We start from the raw sequence: 20,611 nt of genomic DNA, 5'->3' as shown, positions 1-20,611 counted from the left end.
ACCCTTAGGAGCATTGAAGTCAAAAGGACGCTCGGGGAAAGGCATGCTTTAAGCTTTGAGCACAACGACCTGACGGCTTCCGGTAAGCCCCCGACAATGAACAACCGGTGTGAACGGGATGTATGCAGATGCTTAAAAGACGATTCAAAGCGTGCGCTCGCTTGGCTCAGATGACGCGGGCGTTCCTCGCTCAGCCCGAGCGGCCTGAGCGGCGATATCCTGGAAACAGGCCTGTCCGCGCAAAACCAGCAGACCGGTGGAAGGGAAGTCCTCAGTCCCCGCATTACTATGAGTACTGCTGTCCACAGAGAGTGGCAGGCTGGCGCTGCCCGCACAGGGGCACAGTGCTGTCCAGATTCTGGCCCTCCATATCCATGTCCATCAGGTTGGGCTTCGCCGTACCGGCGCCGCTGTCTCCGGAGCCGAGGGGGCTGTCGCAGCTGCTGCCCGGGGAGGAGCTGAGGGTCCGTGAGAGAGAGGCCAGCTTCCACGGGTCGGCTCTCACCCTGGCCGGGGTGGGCCTCGGCCGCGGGGCAAATTCTAGAGTCTTGGGTCGCTCCAGAGGGCTTATAAGGCAATGAGGGTGGACGTCGGGGACAGGGGGGGCGGGGGCTTTACGGCGGTGGGCCACAGGGAAAAAGGTGCCTGGGTCCGGAAGCCGAGGAATGTCCAGAGTTTCTTGTGTACCTGGAGGAGGAAAAGCAAGATGAGCCAGGTGGTCACACAGTAGACGGGTTATAGTTTATTCTTCATTTATTCTTTCTACTATTTCTGCTGTGCTCTTCTATGCTGCATTGCTTTTAGACCACATGGCTGTCCCCACCATTCCACTGCCCCGCGGGTCTCTCACCTCTCTGTTTTGCCTTGCCGGGCGGTCCTGGGGGAGGGGGCATTGGCATGCTTCCGTCAGAGGGCGTTCTGTGATGCCCTAGAGTTTGGGCGCGGGGTCGTATGGCCCCGTCGGAAGGGGTGCGTCTGTGTCCCCTGTTCAGCGCCATGGCCGCAGACACGTGGGTGGGCGTCAGCGACTGGTTGGGATCTTTCTTAAAGCTCTCCGCCCGCAGGTCGAGCAGGGGGTTGAGGGAGGGTCCGGGAGGGGGCGCGGGGACCTTGATCCCGGCAATAGGGGTTATGGGATATTCGTCGGGGTCGGAGGGAAGCAGGGATTTGGTGGAGTTGCAGTCAGACAGAGAGGACAGGGACAGGAGTGTGACGGAGGGAGAAGGGTCCGTGCAGGCCAGAGCGGAGTCGTGATGGCGGGAGAGGGACAAGGAGAGATTCCGGCTGGGCGGGGAGGTGCTGCGCCGAAAACGCCCCGTCCGCTGGAATAGACCCTCCTTCTTCTTGCGCTGCTCCTCCCGCAGGTCCTGCTCATCCTGGAGCACCTGTGTTCAAATGACATTTAGCCAAATGAAGATTGACGTACTGAGCAGCACATTGCAGTCTTATGATGAATAATATAAAATTTACTTTACCATTTACTTATAGATACAAATGTAGTTATTCTCAGCTCACCTGCAGCTTTCCGAGATGCAGCAGGTCTTGTCCGAGGCCCACGGAGGCGAGCAAGGAGGCGCAGCCCAACAGCAGCAGGTCACTTTTCTTTCTTTGGCTGGAGCGTCGTTGGGAGTCCTGGCACCCCACCCCGGCCCCCAGGCTCCCCGGCCCGGCGCAGGCCGTCACGGTAGGCCCTCCTGCACCGGGCGCCGCCAGGCTGCCCCACAGCGTGCCCGCATCCTCCCCGGCCCCGTTGCTGCTGGACTCTGAGGGCATTAAGGACCCGGGTGACTCCTCAAACTCGGAGCACTCCTCTGTTTAGGAACAGGACGGGAGAAGAGAACGAGAAGTGTTTTGAGAGAGGGATGGGAAGAGCAAATCTGACTGTCGTGTTGGTTTTCTTTTCGAGAGATTACGACCAGGCCGGGCCAAAGACTCACCCATTTCATTGAGGCTGGAGAAGCCAGCGGTCATGGGCGCATGTTTGGGAGACTTTCCCAGGTTCGGGGCACTGGAGGACCACACCTTGCACCCCTCACCTAGAGACTTCAGTCTGTTAGGAAAAAATATGACATCATTATTTAAAACATTGTGGCAAATTAATCACCAGTCACACCCAAATATATTACAGTTTGGCATAACAATGATAAGAAGGACTCTAAATCTGCAGTGCTTTGTTGTAGTTTTGCTTTGTAGGAATGTTTTCGAAGCAGCTGTTGATAGAAACCGGGCGCTCAGCTATTATTTAAATTACTGCAGAGATATCTGGGGTCGCAATAGAGGCGGTCCAATCCGTTCCGTACGCTTGTTTTGGAAACAAAGCAGATGGACGGCTGTGAAGTGTATAGTGTGTGAAATGAAGATTTGCTGATGCTGGTGAAATCTCTGTTGGTTATCAATAACGAGCAGTATTTGGTCAACAATATATATATATATATATATATATATATATATATATATATATATAAATATACATCATATATACATACTTGTCCTCCCCTCCCACCCTCTCTCTCTGGTGGGTGGAGCTCGGCCCCCAGGTCCGTCCTTTTTTCTTATTGGTAGACAGGTCTTCCTTCTTACAGACGGCGCTGCGACCCCACGTCTTGCTCCCGTCACTGGGCGTCACTGAGAGACAATATAAGACAATGAATTAATATTATATGTCTTTACATGGCTACATGCTCTCTCACTTACACACAGAAATGAAAAAAACCAAAAAACATTTACTACCTTAATTTATGACAGCCCATTACTGATACAGGGACAGAGAGAGAGAGAGAGAGAGAGAGACACACACACACACACACACACACATACACACACACAAACACACACACCCACACACACTGCACGTACATCTTATGGCTCTCAGCCGTGGAATGACTCCTGGGCTGGCAGGAGGGGTGGTGCTTTCACTGCCCTGAGTTTTCCTCTTGTCCACACTAGGAGATGCTTGCACCGTGATCTTGTGTTCAAATCCTGCAAACAGAGAACATATAGAAAATGTTTAATGGCTGGCATTTTGTCAGATATTTTATTTCGAAATGAAAAAAGCAACCGCAAACTGAAATGAGTTCATTTTTATTTGATTTTTCTCATGTTGGCAAGAGACAGCATCACATTAGAAGACTCCCCCAATTTTAAAGCTACATCATGCAAAACATCTGCCTCTACAAAGGGCAAAGGGATTTGTCCTTTAAGTTCAAAGTCATTATTCACTGCAGCACTGGCCTGTCTCTATGTCCACACTGTTTTGCAGTATTTAATTGACATCACATCTAGGAAAGGAGGGAATATCAATTAAGCTCCAGACTGTAGGTGGCCAACACATGTTAGTACACACTATCTCACTTTGCAAAGCGCTGCACGTTATTATATCACTGTCGCGCTATTGCAGATTTAACAGGCTTCGCTTCAGGAAGTCAGCCACAGCAGTTCCGGTTCCACCCACCAGATGGCAGACTGATGCAGTTGCTGTCTCTGCCCAGCTTGAGCAGCCTGCTCTTCTTGAAGTGGCCCTTCCTCTTCTTGACCCTGGGCTTCTCCTGGTACATCTGGTGGATGATGATGTTGAGCTCCCGCTCGACTATGTCTATCTCCCTCTCGGCGAGCTCCTGCTCCCTGCGCCTCAGCTGCTCCTCCTGCTCCCTCTGCTCCTCCGCCGCCCGAGCCAGTGCCTCCTCCCAGGATCTCAGCTCCTGAGGGGTGAGGAGAGGGAGACGGGGAGGGGGGGGGGGGGGGGGGGGGAGTGGAAGGTGGTGAAGTATTCGATGTGCAAAACTGGAAGAGTGCAATGAAATGCAGTGTTAATAAAGCAACATAACACCAATCTCTTCCGACAGATTGTGAGATGGCACGCTCCCTTCACACAATGTGAACATAAACACTGAGAAGCTCCCTCAACATGCTTCTAGTCTAATTAGTACAATGATTGCATCTATGGATCCTAAAGGGGTCATACCTAAAGATGTATTTCATGAAAGACTTGTAATCCATTTGATTATGAATTGCAGCAGACGGACTGAATTGGAGACGCCGTCTCCTCAAAGGCTCCCGGTTGCTTGGGTGCTTACCTTCTCCTTGGCTCTCAGCTCGTCAAACATCTGCTGGATCTCAATTCTCCAGTCCTCCTGCAAGGAGTGGAAGGATTCTAGAGGCATCTGGAACATGGCCGACTGTTCGATAGCGAGCAGCCGCATCAAGATGCTGGTGAAGGAGGGTCGGCTGTGGGGGTTTGGGCTCCAGCACTCTGAAAAGAGGCAAAAGGGGTTCAAGCATCTCAAAATGCTGTGGCGATGACTGCGGTCTCTCTAGCCTCAGCTTGAGTTTAAAAAAAAAAAAATTATTCTGAAGCAAGACCTGTCACCACTTAAAAGTATTTTTTTCAATATATATTTCATATTTTTTTTCCATGGGAGGCAGCTTATACAGTACTTTATGTGTTATTTGAGATTACAAAATTAAAATAGATTGAATGCATTGGGTCTATGCAATATCTTTGTGGGTAGAATGCTGCAAGCCTCAGCTCCATGGAGAGAAGAAGTGCAGCTGAATAGGACCTAGGTCTAGCACTGCACAGGACTTATAGAAAGCAATTAAATGAAACTGGCCCGAATGCTCTTCACCCTTTTATTGCGCCTCTAAGCTACCACCTACTGTACAGTGACTACAAAGCTAAAATGATATTATATTATCCCAAACTGTCAGCGCATGATACCTGGCAGCCTGGTGCTTACCTCCCAGGAGCTGAGCGAAGGGCTCGGGGCAGGTGGACGGGACGGGCAGCGTCAGCTTGTTCATGGCCACGCCGTACGCCACCGCCAGGGCATCGATCTCCCTGTAGGGAACCTCCCCCGTCAGCAGCTCCCACAGTAAGACACCAAAACTAGGAGAGGGAGAGAGGGAGAAGCTGTGAAACCAAATGACATAAACCAGTGTGTTGTGTGTTAGTGATGCTAAATACTGAAAGACAGAAAGGGAAAGATCATTATTAAAAACACACGTTTGCACACATCGTTTGAGCTCAAACGTCACAAACACAAATCAACATGTTCACTGTATGTAATGAAGGATATCAGACCAAACAGTATAACACAAGAGAAGTGTTATAAAAGTAGGTAATAGGTTGTAATGAAAAGATTATTGTTATATATAAAGCCAATAGTTTCTGTATTCAGACAAACTTTGAATACATGCCAGAGCTCCCTCTATAATAACAATAAATAATAATAATAATAATAATAATAATAATATAAATAATAATAATAATAATAATAAAAACCACCATCATCATCATCATTATTATTATTATTATTATTATTATTATTATTATTATTATTATTATTATTATTATTAATAATAATAATAATAATAATAATAATAATAATTAATCTATTTCTATAGCGCCTTTCTTCGAAAACATTCAAACCGTAAATTAAAATCAAATAGCAACAATAAAAAGCAAACAAGCAAAATGCATCAAATAAAAACAGACGAGTATTGTGCAAATTTTCAGTTTTCAGTCATCAGTGTAGACCTGGACGTTAGGTGAGGTCAGAGGGCCTTGACGAGCGAGCTCGGCACGCAACACGAGGGCAGTATTCGGTACCTCCAGACGTCGCTGCTCTTGGAGAACAGGGAGAGTTTGATGACCTCGGGGGCCATCCAGGCGTACGTCCCCGCTGCGCTCATCTTGGTGGTCTGGTGCCATTCCCTGGCAAGGCCAAAGTCTGTGATCTTCAGAGTCTTCCCGCTCAGGTCGTCCCTTTCCACCGGCTCAAGGATGAGGACTGAAAGAATTTGAAGGTTGAGGAAAGTTCATATTTATACTTGTCGACATGAGGCATTAGAAGACAGTTTGACAGCACCATTTTACCCAGATAAATCTTTGATCCAACTATAAGATGTGATGAAATGCCAATTAAATTATGCCCTAGATACATTTATCTAACAGGGCTTTATAAATTGTCATAAATGGAATAATTAATATTTAATGGGACTGATTGCATAATTGTCTCAAAATCAATCTTAATATGATGTGCAATGCAAAGCCAAAACGACCATGAAGGACGAATAAAATGCACTTAATTTTGTAAAACATTTCTGCCATTAAAAAATCCAACATAAAAATCAGCTGTCATTTTAAAACAAATCTTATTTTTTAAAGTCGGGCTTCAAAGCTCGATAGATAAACCACACCCAGAAAGAAAATATGACTGTGCTCAAACACCATATGTGGAAGAGATACATGGTCAATAAGACAGCCATGTTTACAGTGTAGGTGGGGTCAGAGCTGTGTGTGATTCAGGTTTCCGTGAGACATTGTACTTTATCCAACATGTCTAGCAGTTCTGTGTGTTCGTGCGTGCGTGCGTGCGTGCGTGCGTGTGTTTGTGTGTGTGTGTTTGCGTGCATGTGTGTCTCTGAATTAATACGGCGTGGCACTCATGTAAAGGTCTCCTCATATCTGAAGTTCAATTTGCTTTTCCTGATCAATACTCTCCCTCTCTCTCTTCCTTTTCCTCTCTCTCTCTCTCTCTCCTCCGTGCACTTCCGCCTTCATTTCCGTGTGAGGGTGAGCTATGGAAATATTTGGAGTGTACACAGTTCATGGGGCACTGGGATCTGGGTGAGGGTTGCTCTGTGTCACATTCTCACTTATCTATACGCGTATGCAAAAGATGTTGGAAAGGAGGCTATAGACACAGCACTGTCTTTGTTTACACACACGCACGCAAACACGCACGCACGCACACACACGTGCCTAAAGCGCTCATGTGATCAAGGTGTGTCTCTCAGACTCTGGGCTCTGCTCTGGTGTTGCGACGGCCAATGTCTGCCATTAAGAGGCTCGGGAGCCTTGTAGGAAAAAGACACTGCAGGACATACTAAACACTTTACAAGGTGTTCTTCGGTTTTTAAACGCGTTCTCCCGGTTCGCAGAGGCCCGTTTTGCATAGTGACTCTCACGGCCCCCTGTACGCGCGGCCGAGAGGCGGTGCAGCGAAGTGTCGTCTCCAGCCACGCACGTGTGAGCGACAGGAAACAGAAGCTGCTTGATGACAGTGATAATAAGCCACTGTCATCCACCTTCCCTCATTTGTGCTCCATTCCCACTGCTTCTGTGAGAGACGACCACCTTGCCCTCCTGGCACTCTGCGCCGGCGCGTGCACGCGCGCGCGTGTGTGTGTGTGTTTTTGTGTGTGTTTATGTGTCAAAGAAAAAGAGAGATTAACAGACAGAGTGTGTGTGTGTGTGTGTGTGTGTGTGTGTGTGTGTTGTTCAAAGTCTTACACACTACAGTGCACTATTTCTACTTCTACTTGTGAAGTCAGCTGTGCAAGCGCTACCTGTCATCCTGTTTATAGCCTGTACCGGACATTTATTTTATTCAGTGACATTTTTTCCTTTTCATCTCTTTTTTGATTCGTCCGGTTCAGTCAGCCTCTTGCTGCCGTAACGCCTGCATTACCCACTTTCCATTTAAGATTTTATTCCTGATTGTTAAAGTGCATATCATCTTGTTTTATCTTTTTCTTATTTTATCTGATCTTAAATGCATTGTGGACGTAGGTATAGGCAGGGACAATAACCCATGCCTGGGAGGTTGCAGACGTAGTAGAAGAGAATGGTCGGGAGACAGAGAACGAGGGAGCGGTAGAAAGAGAGAACAAATGCATGTTTACCGACGTGTGACCAAAGTAGCAGCACCTGCTCCCACGTGGGCTCGCATCCTGACATAATATCTACAGCACACGCCACCATCTCACTCGGTAGTCTCAATATAGAATCAGCACACCTACATGTACATACAGTGTGTTGGGAACTGATATTGTATATATAATTACATTAGGAGCAGGTTATGTGATTATGGGTACGATAAACAACATCTAATAACATATTATGGGCAGCAGCCATATATAGTTCAAGTTCAAGTTCAAGAGATTATTTGTCACATACATATACATACGTTCATACATATATGCAGTGAAATGTCATGACACCCGGTGATTACGCACAATAAGCTCTATAAATACTAAAAAATACCAAAATGTGCGTAATCGACACAAGGTGCTAGCACTATATACTGTATATTCACTATAATATATTGATTATACAGAATATTATATAAATTAGATTATTATATTTATATTAATATTAGAATATATTGATTGAAAATAACCGAATCAAAGGTGTTATGGCTTTCATACAATGGTCATAAATGGGTAACATTTAGCTTCTTCTATATCACCGTTTAATTTGATTTAATAGTTATATAAAAGTTATGATGATTGTGCAATTACAAACAATAAGACCAATATTTATAAGTAATTATTGGCGAAAGCAAAACATTAGAGACGGAAATCTACAGATTTTACGGCAACAGCAGGTGTTCAAGGTCCCTGAACTCCCACAAACCCTCACATTTGACATAGAAACGATAAAGACAAACCAATGACTTTTGGCCTTGATGCGAGCATTACCTTGAATGCATGATCAACACTGTGTGGTAGTCTAACTATAAAGGAAGGAATCTCTGTCTGTATGTCCTTTGATTATCTCGACAACCATTCATCTGATCTACTTCACACCCGGGTGGGTGTGTTACTGGGGACCCAGGGACGTGCAGTGTCCGATTTGGTGCAATTTGGACATAAGACACATGTAATATTAATAAACAGTGAACAGCGAGGCTTCCCATGAGAAACAGTGGACCAGCAGGGGGGCGGGGCTTCCCGTTAAAGCCATTGGCCCGTTCCGAACAGGCTTGTTTGGTGCTGACACGTGACAAGTGTAATATTAAAAATAAACAAGCCAACAGCGAGTTTATCCAAAAGCACGACTTGGTTGTTTTTTTTCTGTGAGAAAGCATAATTCCCTGGTGTTTTTTCACCGCGAGTTGCCTTGACTTTCACGGACAGACATGTTTTTGAACGGGCGCTAGTTTAAGCCCAAGCGAGACGTGAACTAGAGCTAGAAACTGGAATGACCGGGTTGGGGTTGTATGCCTCCGCCAACGAGTCGAGTTGCAGTTTACACTTGACCTTTGACCACCAAGTTCATCCTCGAGACCAAGTGGACGTTTATGGCAAATTTATAGAAATTCCCTCGAGGCGTTCCTGGGATATCGCGTTCACGAGAATGGGACGGACAACCTGATAACATAATGCCTCCGGCCACGGCTGTCACCGGTGCAGAGGCATAGTAATAAAAAGTAGGATCAAAGTGTAAATAAAGGAGCTGTGAACGAGCCTCCCATTACCCCTGGTTATCAACACATACACATGCACACGGGAGTGAAAAAAAACCCAGGGGATTTACCACTTCAGGCGCCTGGTCAATGAGTTCTAACTGGAACCGGCGAAGCGTTGCTAATCACCCAGAACTGCCAACGTGATCGAAACTGGGATCAATCTTGGCCGGGCTGAAGTTAACTCCTGTCCAAAGGTCGACAAAAAACGCATAACGCCAGGAACAAAGTGTCGCAGCTCTTCCCCTTGTCACACAAAGTAAAATTAAACACCGATCAGGACCGGCGTTGTGACCTCTGTCATAACGCAAAAAGAGGGATTCAAACAGGGAAAACGACTGTATTCAATGTATTTTTAATGTACACCGACTCGCATAAAGAGACACGACCAGCCCCCCCCCACACACACACACACACCCACCCGTTCCTCCACCGCTGGACCCTGACCTCGGTTGGGAAACGCCAGTGAGACAGTGTTCAATAATCATTGGTGCTGACACACGACGGCAGCACTACTGAGAGCTTTCACCTGAATCATGCACGGGGAACTGGGCACACATGAGCCCACAGCCTCATGTTGTTAATGTGTTTTTAACGTAATGAGTATTTGTTTAATAAAAACAATAATTGCATAATGTTGACTCAAAGAGTAAAGACTGGTGAAAGCCAATTACTCTGTGTAGACCAGACAAACGTACTGTATGTTTTTTTGGACCCTAAACCCGTCCCATGTTTAAAATCGTAACGATGCACTGTGGCGCAGTGCATTGCACTGCTGTCTCACAGCAAGAAGGTCCTGGGTTCGATTCCCACCTGGGGCACTGTTGGCACCATGCTCCGGCGGGTTAGGACCCCCACCACCATGTACTCATCCTCTGACCAGCGATGGACACTGATCACCAGGTCCCCGGTTGCGTCCATGAATGCTGGCTGTGGCCCCGGAGGAAGGACAAGCCAGGATGGGTTAAACGCAGAGGCCTCATTTCACCAGCCACCATCCAAAGCATGTGTTGCAGTGTGGTGTGCTGTGTGACGATTAAAGATTGTTCTTCTGTCTTTCAATCCGCTGCTGGATTTATATGTGAGTTGGAGCGAGCCCTGCCGGCTTCACGTATTTGATGGTGTAAAAAAGAGTGTAGTTTTGCGAGACGATGCTCGCCACCAACGTGGATCCAGCGACGTCATCGCACCCTTTATTTTGCCATTCTGGAATGATAGCTCCGTGACAGCGGTGGTGCGGCACCGCCGCTCGCAAAGTAATCATTCAGCGGGCGTTTTGATATTATTTTGGCTGGGGGCCAATTCAGTGCGCGGCCGCCTCATTAAGTTATTGTCACGGCGACAAGGACAGAGGTCACACGAAGGAACCGAAGCGGGAAAGGGGAGAGGGCTTCAAGTCCCAGAGAGCAGTAACTCTACGCCCCAATATAGTTCAATATTTTCCTTTTCTCCTCGCCTGACTCAGTCCATCGCCTGTTTGCCCGACCCCCGCCCCCATACTCTCCCACCCCCTTTTTTTGTTTCAATCCCTTCTCTCACTCTCTCTCTCTCTTTCTCTCTCTCTCTCTCTCTCGCCTTTTGCCAGATTCTTTGATTCATATTTTGCCAGTCCTCTCTCTGCTCCCTCCTCCTCCTCCGAATAATACAAGAACAGGTGTGGCCTGCCGGGTGGAACAGCTGTTGCCGCGGCGCCAGGTCGGCCAATCCGGAGCCGCGCTTCGCCCCGCCCCCCATGGAGTTACCGCTACCTACCCCCCGCTGCGGCTCCCAAACTCCCAATGCACTGGGCTCTCGCCAAAACCTTGTAAACACAAGATACCTGCTGGCTGCGTCGCTTAAAAACCTGCATAACTCAGCACTAATCTCCAGTGAACCCATCTGGTGTGTCAACGTAAACAACAACGGGAAAACGTCCCTGTGAAAAAACAAGATACACTGGGTGATAAGACCCGGGCCCCTGGGATCCTGCACAAAGAGAGGCAGCCTTTGTGCGCCATCTTTGACGCAGGGCAGCTAGACGCCCCCGCGGGGTCCAGCCTCTTGTTTCTACATCAGCAAAGATCACAGCCTCGCCAACCCGAGGAAAAGACATCAGCACCCGCCCCCCCCGACGACCCAACAAGACGCTTGTTTCCCCTACATCCCCTGAGCCCCCCCCCGCACCCCCTCATCTTCCCCTCCCTCGATGGGCGTCCCTCCCCGACTGTCTGCCGTTCCAGCTGTCGCCGGCTGGCCTGCAGCGTCCTCCCTGGCCCGGGGGAGAAGAACAGTCGGAAGATCGAGAGCGGGGAGACGGAAAGGCAAGAAAGGGGGTCGAGGCGGCGGGCGAAAGACAGAGACAGGGAAACGAGGAGGAAGGAGGGAAGAGGGCGGCGAGGGTCCGCGACCCAGAGGGGGGACGTGGAACGCAGTCAAAAGGGAGGTGGGAGTTGGAGGATGAGGCGTGGGGGAGGGGAGAGGGAGACGGAAGGAATAAAAAATGATGGAGGGGGGGGCGAAGAGGAGGAAGAAGAAGAGGAGGGCAACAGAAATGAGGGCAGACGAGAAGAATGGGCTACAAGGGGTATACAGGCAGAAAGCGTGGGGTGGGTGGGGGCTGAAGACTGCAAGGACGGAAGGACGAGTCGTATGAGAAAAGAGAGGGATAATGAGCGTATGAAAAGAGGTGGGACGGTGAATGCAGAGAGAGATGACTGCGGGGAGAGCTTTTATCATCCCCCCCGTGAGCGCACACACTTGATGTTTTTATACCTAAATAGGTCTCTCTCTCTCCGTTTCTTTGACTTTCACACGTTCCCCCCGCACCCCCTCCCCGAGAGACTGCCGTGCCATCTGCAGGGAGGATCGCACGACGCGGCGCGTCTTCACATCCTGCTTGACGCCGCCGCCCTTCAAAGGGAGCGGCGCGGCGCCCTTTCGTCATCGCTGTTGTAGAAACATTCTCCCTGATGTTTGCCATACGTTGCAGTACACCTCATCAGAATCACAAAGAGTTCATTCCGCCAGGCTGCATTCACATGTACGAGGAATTTGTCATGGTGATTATTGGTGCATATCCACAGAAAAAAAATAAAAGCTTAACAGTCTTAGAAAAATAATCATAATAAATAAAAAAATAAAAAATAAAAAATAAAAATAAATAAAATAATAATAATAATAATAATAATAATAATAATAATAATAATAATAATAATAATAATAATAATAATAATAATAATAATAATAATAATAAAATCCAATCCAATAAAACTTCCCATGTGGCAGTATTATTCCATCATGCCATGGCAAGCCAGGCCCTTTGTACTGGATGGCAGAATCTTCAATTCTAAAAGGTCTCATCACCTGATGTTATGATGATGGTTTTGTTGGCGCTTGGTAGAGACCATTCCAGTCCTAATAGAAATTCAAAATGAGTACTGTACTGCAAAAAAAAGTGAAAAGATTCCAGCAGAAAGGCAAACCCGGATCCACAATTTTACTGAACTCTGAAGGGAGGGTGGGTTTTTAACACATCTTTTAAAAAAAAAAGAGAGCTTAATCCGACACCTACTTGACTACCAGCTATCTACCACTGACGGCGCAGAACAGGGAGAGGCACCGCTACGGACCATTGATGGGTTTTGCCGCGTACGTAGCCTGTCATATTTTTGGGCCTTTTCCATCCCTCCGCGCTTTGATACGGAGGTTGCAGCGAGTGTGCTGTCGTGTCATCGATACCCCCGCTTGGCTCCCCTCGTACCACCACAGGCCACTCGGGCTCTAATCCTGAGCCGAGCAGTGGCACAGTTTCACCCTCCAGCATTTCACTTTGTCTCCGCACAAAACGCAGCTGCCAGATTCGTGTGACCGGGCAGCGTCTCTCTCAGAAGAGATGGAGGAATTAGAAAGAAGGTGACTTTCTCTTGACTTTTTCTCTCTTTTTGAATGTTTGTGTGTATGTGATATGAAACAGGAGTTTGAAAGGGATGCAGAAAATCACAGTGACTTTGGGTTTTATATGTAATAAAGCACTTTTCCTGCATGTTAACAGACCCCCCCCCCCCCCCAATAAGGTTTCCAAATGACACCCGTCAGATTCTGCTGCACGATTATGTGAAACCATAAATGTTAGAATGCAAAAAGAACATATTCAGCAACTCATTTGATCTAGTATAGAAGAATTATAGTTTTTTTATCAGAATAAGTGAGAAATCCACAGATAAACCTATTTTACTTATTTCCAACGTAAACATTTTCAATGTATTTTATTTTAATACGAGTGGAGTAATCTTTTTAATCAAATTTAAAATTACTGACAATTAACTTTTTTTTTGCAAATTTTTGCAACAATTATTTAACACATTTTTGCAACAATTGTTTTAGCAAATTTTTGCAACAATGGTTTTGCACATTTTGCAACCAGTGATTTAGAAATTAGATTGCGTGTTATTGAAGTAATGTCTTCAGTGCAAGACCCTACATGCTGCACAGCAGGCTCACAAGCATTCGTTTTGGAACAAGGTATAAAATATATAATTTATATAATATAATAATTTCCACCTAGTGCAGTTGCTGTAAAATATTGATGTCTACAAGTGTTCTTGAACAAATCCAACATTAATGACTCTGTTGTGATGTTGGTTGTTGAGGAATTAGACAAAGTGGAACGTGGCGCTGCCTAACACGGTCGTTCCGAACCATCTCAATGGCTTTACATGCTTGTCATGGAAAACATTTTGGTATCCACTATGAACAACCCCCCCCCCTCCCCGATGAGCTCCGTAACCTACACTTACAGCATATTGTCAGCGCACTCACAATGCACGCATGCAGAGCCTCCGTCTGAATGAAACCGTGATAGTGGGTCAAGGACTGTGGGATCGGGGACACCCGGTGATTTCTCTGCTCGGGCTGCCCCTTGGCGCCCGTGCCAGGCTGCCGCCGGGCAACAATGGTCCCCTAACAGCCGTCCCAACACTCGGTCGGCCACTGCCGCGCCGACACTCGGGGGGAAGCTAATGGGTGCCTCTGTAACTCTGGCTTTGCAAGTGAAAGTTGTCAGAGTGCGAAGACACGTTTAAATCCACAGTTTGAGTCTGGGTGTATGTTTGGGTGGGGTCCGTCCTTTTGTCTCACACGGCCAACATACAGGGGGGTAGGAGCGTCGCTCGGCCATGAACACAACTGTCCTATTGACTGCATTCAAACAAGACAAGCATTATATAATGGACTATTGGCAAATATTGGGGGCATGCATCCTGAAGGGCTGAATACCAGCTCAAAATCAAATATATATATATATGTGACATAATGTTACGCAAGCCCTCTGACGAGCTTTAGGTGTCAATCTACTCAAGCTTATAACACGGACACGCTCGTGGATAAAGATTACTCTGGTTTGCTGGGTAGATCAACATGGCCGAAATGCAATGCAGCGAAGAACAGCGTGGCTCCTGCGAATATGTGTGTCAGTGTGTTTGGAAAGTCAAATGAGAGCAGGGTGTCAGCCCAAATTCTTGGTCGCCGTCGGCCTCATCTCATCCATTTATTGACCAATGGAGAGAGTTACCGTTGTGTCTGCCTTTGGTCTGTGTGTGTGTGTGTGCGTGTGTGTATGTGTGTTTTCGTTTGCAATCATCGTGAACATTGATCGTTCACACTTGTTTGTGCTAGTGCGGTCAATCCCGCACGCTGGTCCTGCCGTTCTATCCCTCACTCCCTCACTCACTCGCTCACTCACTCGCTCGCTCACACCGAGCACCGGAATTCAGCGGAACTCTCCTTTAACGATAGAGGGAATATAAACATCTGTGCTTTTGTTCACACAAGAGCCTAAGCCCGGCCCAAGGTCTCTCCCCAGAAATGGCCGTTTTTCCTGCGGCTGCTGTTTTTCAAATAGTGCAATTCTAACGTTGGGTTATTATGGTACTTCATATATTTGACTTTGATATGGTGGATAATACGTCATGAGGGTACTTGCAACCTACAGTACGCCCGTCCTAATCGATAGTAAGCACACAGGGATAGAAGAGAACGCTTTGACATCCTCTCGGACTAACCCTCTACACACACACTTACATCCAATCCCTTCCTTATCCATCTTTCTACACCCACCCCCCTCCACCCCGCCCACAACCCAACCTCCAGGGCCTGCTCCAGAGCTGCCACATTCTTTCTCCATCTCATTTCTCAAACCATCCATCCCCGCTTCACCATTCCTCCGTCTCCCTATTCTAGTCATTCAGGTTCCACAGCGGCCCTGGTGCACTTCGGCTCATGTCCCTTGCACCCCCACCCCACCCCACCTCACCCCACCCCATCCTCCCCCACCCCACACAGTGACTCCTGCCATTGTGAGCCTTGCTCCCACTCTGTCTTGGCTTGGGCTGCTGTGTGAGAATGGGGTCATTGTTGCTCCGCTGTGGTGTGTGTGTGTCCAAGTGTGTGTCTAAGTGTGTGTGTCCATGGTTGTGTGTGTGTCCACCATTTCTGTCCATGAGTACATGAGTGAGTGGGTGAGTGAGTGAGTGAGTAAGTGAGCGAGCGAGCGTCTCGGCGTGTGTTTGTACTGTATGTTCTGTGAGTGTGTACGTTGAATGTGTGCATGCATACGTGTGTGCATGTATGCTCATGACTGGGGCGTGTGAGTTTAATGCCCAAGCTGCGGCAGTACGTGTCCCACCGGCCCACCTCCGTCAACGCCGAGGGCCTACGCGCTCACGTGCACGTGCACGTGCGCTAAGCATACAGACGCCCGTCACTCGTGGTAAACACCAGCCCTGCTCACTTTATAACCTATCGCGGGGATACGATGCGGAGGATCCTCGTAAAAAATGTCTGCGCGTGCCTCCGCTCGAACGCACTCCGTTGAAATGACCGTTGCGCGAAAAGTTCCCACAGTTGCCTCCCGCCGCTTCTTTTTGGTTCGTGTGTCTTTCGGGGTTAACGCCGACCCCGCTCTCCACCTCGGGCCCTTCCCTCGCTCCCGCTAGTCCAGTTAGTCACAGTCTAGTCCTCCACCGCTCCGTCTCTCAGAGGGATTAGCAGTCGGCAGCGGCCGCAACTCTAATCCTTCCCTCAACGGACTCACTTGCACATTCTCTCCCCGTATCTCCATGTCTCTCTCTCTCTCTCTCTCTCTCTCTCTCTCTCTCTCCACGCAAAGCACTCGCACACAAACACGCTGAGGGGTTTTCGATGACAGGGACCATGTATCATATTTCAACCCGCTAATCAGATAAGTAGGAGCCGAAAAAAAAAAACAACAAATAACAACGTAAGGGTGGTATTGTTGGTGTCATCATTACTGCTCTTCTGTGTTGACGGTACAGCTCGACTCCCAAACAATGACCGGGACTCAAGATGCGTCTTGCTCCACGCCGTGATGCTTTGTGTAGTCTCAAAGTTAGTTTAAATACTCTTCTACCAAATAGCTAGACAGCCACGGGCTCGCATCATTGTTGACCATGTAAATATTTTTTTACATTTTAATTTCAAGTTGAGTCAACTGTTCTCTGTCGTCATTGGGGTTACACTAAACTCAGCATTCCCATGCAAATGAAGCCAGAACTTAAAAAATATAAAGACTGAAATGGTGAGGACAAAAAACATTATTTCATTCATTCAATACAGGATCAGTGACGAACAGGGGTGAGCAAAGTACGATATTATTATACACATGTATGTGCAGGCTAATTATGTGAAAGTCGCGATGGCTGGAGGTCTGTGAGCGTGTCACCTCCTGTGTTCGGCAGCACCGTATGTGTTGCATGCTGCTGACTCACAGCCTCGAATGATCTCTGTATAAAGTGTCAGTGACAGTCAGGGATGAGCCGGACACGTACATCCCTGCGTGCCCCACGATCGGTAACCGATCCCACACAAAAGTTCCCGGACACGGGGGGGGGATGGGATTCAACTGTACGCTGGCGACCTTCCGTAACTAGACCTCAGTATTATAGAGGGTGATGCTGCAGTTAGAGAGTCGCACAAGACAGCCGTGAAGGTATCTCTCCGACAATTTGGGTGCCGTTTTTTGTCGTATTTGTTTCAATTCTAAGTTCTCTGTACCGCGAGACCACAGGCTGACCCAGGATCAGTATAGACAGGTGGAGTAAGGACCATGCGGGCAGCGATCTGCCAACCCACAAGCATGGTGTGACATCATTCTGAGAAGGTCATGGTGCTCAGATTATACCCTACACACAGACTTTGGGTCCGCTTGACAATTACGCTTCGGAAGCTTAAATACGAAATGCATTCGCACACGCCGACCTGACACATGGGCATCCCAGCAGCCCGTGTGTACAAAAGATAAATCCAATCGAACTGGAAGCGTCTGAACGTTCAACATTTCTGCGTTGTGCAAATATTTGGGGACTCCAAATATCGAGTCGAGCGCTGTTTTGAGAATGAGGTTAGGATTGTTTACGGAGCGAGGGATCTGAGGTGATGGAAGACAGGGGAGAGGCTCGGGGGCCTGTACTCCTCCACTGCCGCGGCGATTGCCAGGCGGTCGGCGGTTTGAAGAGGACACCTGAGACCAACGCACCTGGACAATGAGCTGAGGTGTAACCCTAAACTGAGATGAACCGCTGTTTGTCCCCCGCTCCCTCCTTCTCTTACCCTTTCCCGTCAGGCCCTTCTCCTCTACCTCCTCACCTTCTCTGCCGTCACCGTGCATACGTATTTGGTGTTCAAATCCCCCTCTCCCCCTCGCTTTTTACATTCTTTTTCCTTTTCTAACTCGGACTCCTCTTCCCATCCACCCCTGGGCGTCACTCGGTATTGCAAACGTCCCCGTGTGTCACGGTCCGATCACATATGAAGCGACTCCATCTTCGACGCTCTCAATTAGAAACAGATACATAATTTTAAGGACGTCGCCTTTCCGAGAGCACTCCCGCACTCCCCGAGAACAGACTATTTCGTCAAAGAGGACGCTCTAGGAGAGGCGACTGACGTCTTGCGCAGCACAGGACAACAGCTGCCCTCGGCCACATGACTCAACAACACAGAGGCACCGATGTCACTGTAGGAAGGCAGCGTTCGGGTGTTGTTGCTAAGGCATCGCTGGCCAATACCCGTCCGATCCTCATCAGCGCCGTTGCAGCCACGCGGAGGGGAGAGAAAGGACAGGGGAAAAAGAAGTAAGGGCCGCGTGAGTTTCGGGAGGAGCGTTTCGGCGCGGCCACAGCACAACCGTGCACATCAGAGACTCCGGAACTTCTGAGGGACAGGGGGGGGGATTAAGAGACGTTTTTGGCAGATCAGTGGGAACAGTGTTTAAGCCACGGTAACTTCTGCACCCATGTTAAAAGGCCAGCAGTCAGCATCCTGCACGCTCAACCACCATCCCCCATCGCTCATGTCACTTAGGATAAGACCTGCACACACACACCGATGCACACGCACAAAAAAACACACACAAATTGAGTACAAACACAAATGCGCACGGCGTATTATTTCTCTGATGCGCAAACAACTGCAACTGTGTCTTTAAACAGCAAGTAGCACAAAGGACCAAAAATAGCCCAGTGAGTTGCAGAGCAGAGCTGCGCTCCTTGAGGAGGAAAGGCAGAAGGAGGATGATGAAGAGGAGGAAGTGCAGAGAGTGTTGACAGGGAAAAGATGGCAGAGGAAGACTGGCTCTCCAGGAAGGCGTTCCCGCCGTGTTAAATTTAAGGAACTTATATTTAGCCATAACCTTTAATAGACTTTTGTTTATCAGTGTCCAATGAAAAACACCGGCATTAACTAGAAACAGAGGAGGGTTCTGTGATCATGCCGAGCTGGTTATCATGAATAGAGGATTTAGATTTGGCATAGCATCACTATAGATATACTGAAGTCGTGTTTTATTTAATATATTGAACTTATTAAACGTTATTATTTTAACATTATTTTCTTCAGTTGCGGTAGTCACTTGGTCCTTGTTGGGCTCATATATTCACGCAGCACCTTTATTTGGGAGATTAATCACGTTATTTTGCTGAGTACTTACTATTACTGGACTTCAGATCCCTGTGTATGACAGGTACAAAGGTCTGGTTGTGCAGGTAATCCATCCCTGTGGCAATTTGGACAGCCCAGTTCACCAGGACCCGAGGAGGGACCTTTTTCCCGGCTAAGGCCCTGTTCAGGGCCCCCCCTCTGGCATACTCCATCACCAAGCAGAGGTTGGGCTCCCGCAGGCAGACCCCCCGCAGGGAAATTATGTTGGGGTGTCGAAGCATCCAGAACAGCCTGGCCTCCTGCCGCACGCTCTCCGCTGTCGCACTGATGTCCTCATCGGGGTCCTGTCGGGCGGCTTTCACGGCCACCTCCTCCTCCCGCCACACTCCTTTATACACCTTACCGAACCCACCCGCTCCTATCACCTCCTCCAGGAGAAGTTCTGCAAAGTCAATTTCCAAGGGGCACTCTCCAACTGTGCCGGCCACCAGCCTCCCCGGGGTCAGCTGCGGATAGCTGGCAGCGTCCCGCTTTGTGACATAGTTGCTGGGGAAGATGCCGACCTTGTCTTGAATCTTGCCCGTCCACCAGCCCTCGTCTCCAGACACTTTGGAGTCTTTGGAGAGAACCTCGAGAAGGTCCCCGCGCCGCAGGGTCAGCTCCTCGTCCGCTGTTGCTTCATAGTCAAACACCGCTGTCCAATAGGGGTTGGGGTTCGGGACACCTCCGTGGTGGCCGTGGTGGGAGTCCGGGGAGCCCGAGAAAGAGATGGTGGACGAGTTCCAGCTGCCGCCATTCTCCCCTTGCATGGCCGGGGCGGGATACATTGGGGGTGGGGGGGTCATGTTAGGGGGCATGGAGGAGGAGGATGAAGAGGTAGTGCAAAGAGGCCCAGGGGGGACGAGACTAGGGGGAGGAGGGGAGCAGCAACCTCCGCAGCTGGTGCAATGCAGGGGGTCGGCCGTGCTCCTTGTTCTGCCGTACGGGTCCATGGCAGCGGGGCTGCTGGTTGGCGTTTTGGGCCTTCCCTCTGTCAACTCATGAACAAAATCCATATGGGGCCCATTGATCGAGGCAAAACGTCCTTGACCAGAGGGAAGAGGGGATCAGTGGGTCGCAGAACTGCGGCTTCTTTTTGCCATCAACACACCTCGCTGTTGAAACGGTGCCACGTCCTGTAACCAGTGTTGATGGGATGCGGTGTGTAAGTAACATGTATATCCAAAGGCAAGTTCATGCAAGGACAGTGTTCACCAGGTCCAAAATATACTGCAGCAGATTCATAACCCTGTTCCTACTAGCGGTTTCATAAATATTAAAATGTTTTAGGAACCCTAACAGGAGATGAACCTAAATGTTTAATTGTCAAAATAGCAGGTCTGGTAAAGATCAAGGAAAGGATCATCACCATGTTTCCATTATGGTTC

General features: G+C 48.5%; 1 protein-coding gene across 1 annotated transcript; it reads right to left on the bottom strand.

Annotated features, from left to right (window-relative positions):
* Nucleotides 1-286: 286 nt before the first annotated feature.
* map3k10 (mitogen-activated protein kinase kinase kinase 10) lies at nt 287-20,239 on the bottom strand (the record flags this gene model as incomplete). The annotated part of the gene is made up of 11 exons (XM_080007470.1): nt 287-687; nt 851-1,385; nt 1,516-1,811; nt 1,938-2,050; nt 2,487-2,625; nt 2,857-2,979; nt 3,452-3,698; nt 4,074-4,249; nt 4,737-4,885; nt 5,609-5,789; nt 19,234-20,239. 11 exons carry the CDS (start codon nt 20,237-20,239, stop codon nt 287-289), a joined length of 3,366 nt encoding a protein of 1,121 aa, XP_079863596.1.
* Between the last annotated feature and the right edge of the window lie 372 nt (nt 20,240-20,611).

Source organism: Zeus faber (assembly GCF_960531495.2).
Source record: "Zeus faber genome assembly, chromosome: 9".
NCBI lineage: Eukaryota > Metazoa > Chordata > Actinopteri > Zeiformes > Zeidae > Zeus > Zeus faber.
Note: the sequence above shows the minus strand (reverse complement) of the source record. Positions and strands in the feature narration are given on the sequence as shown.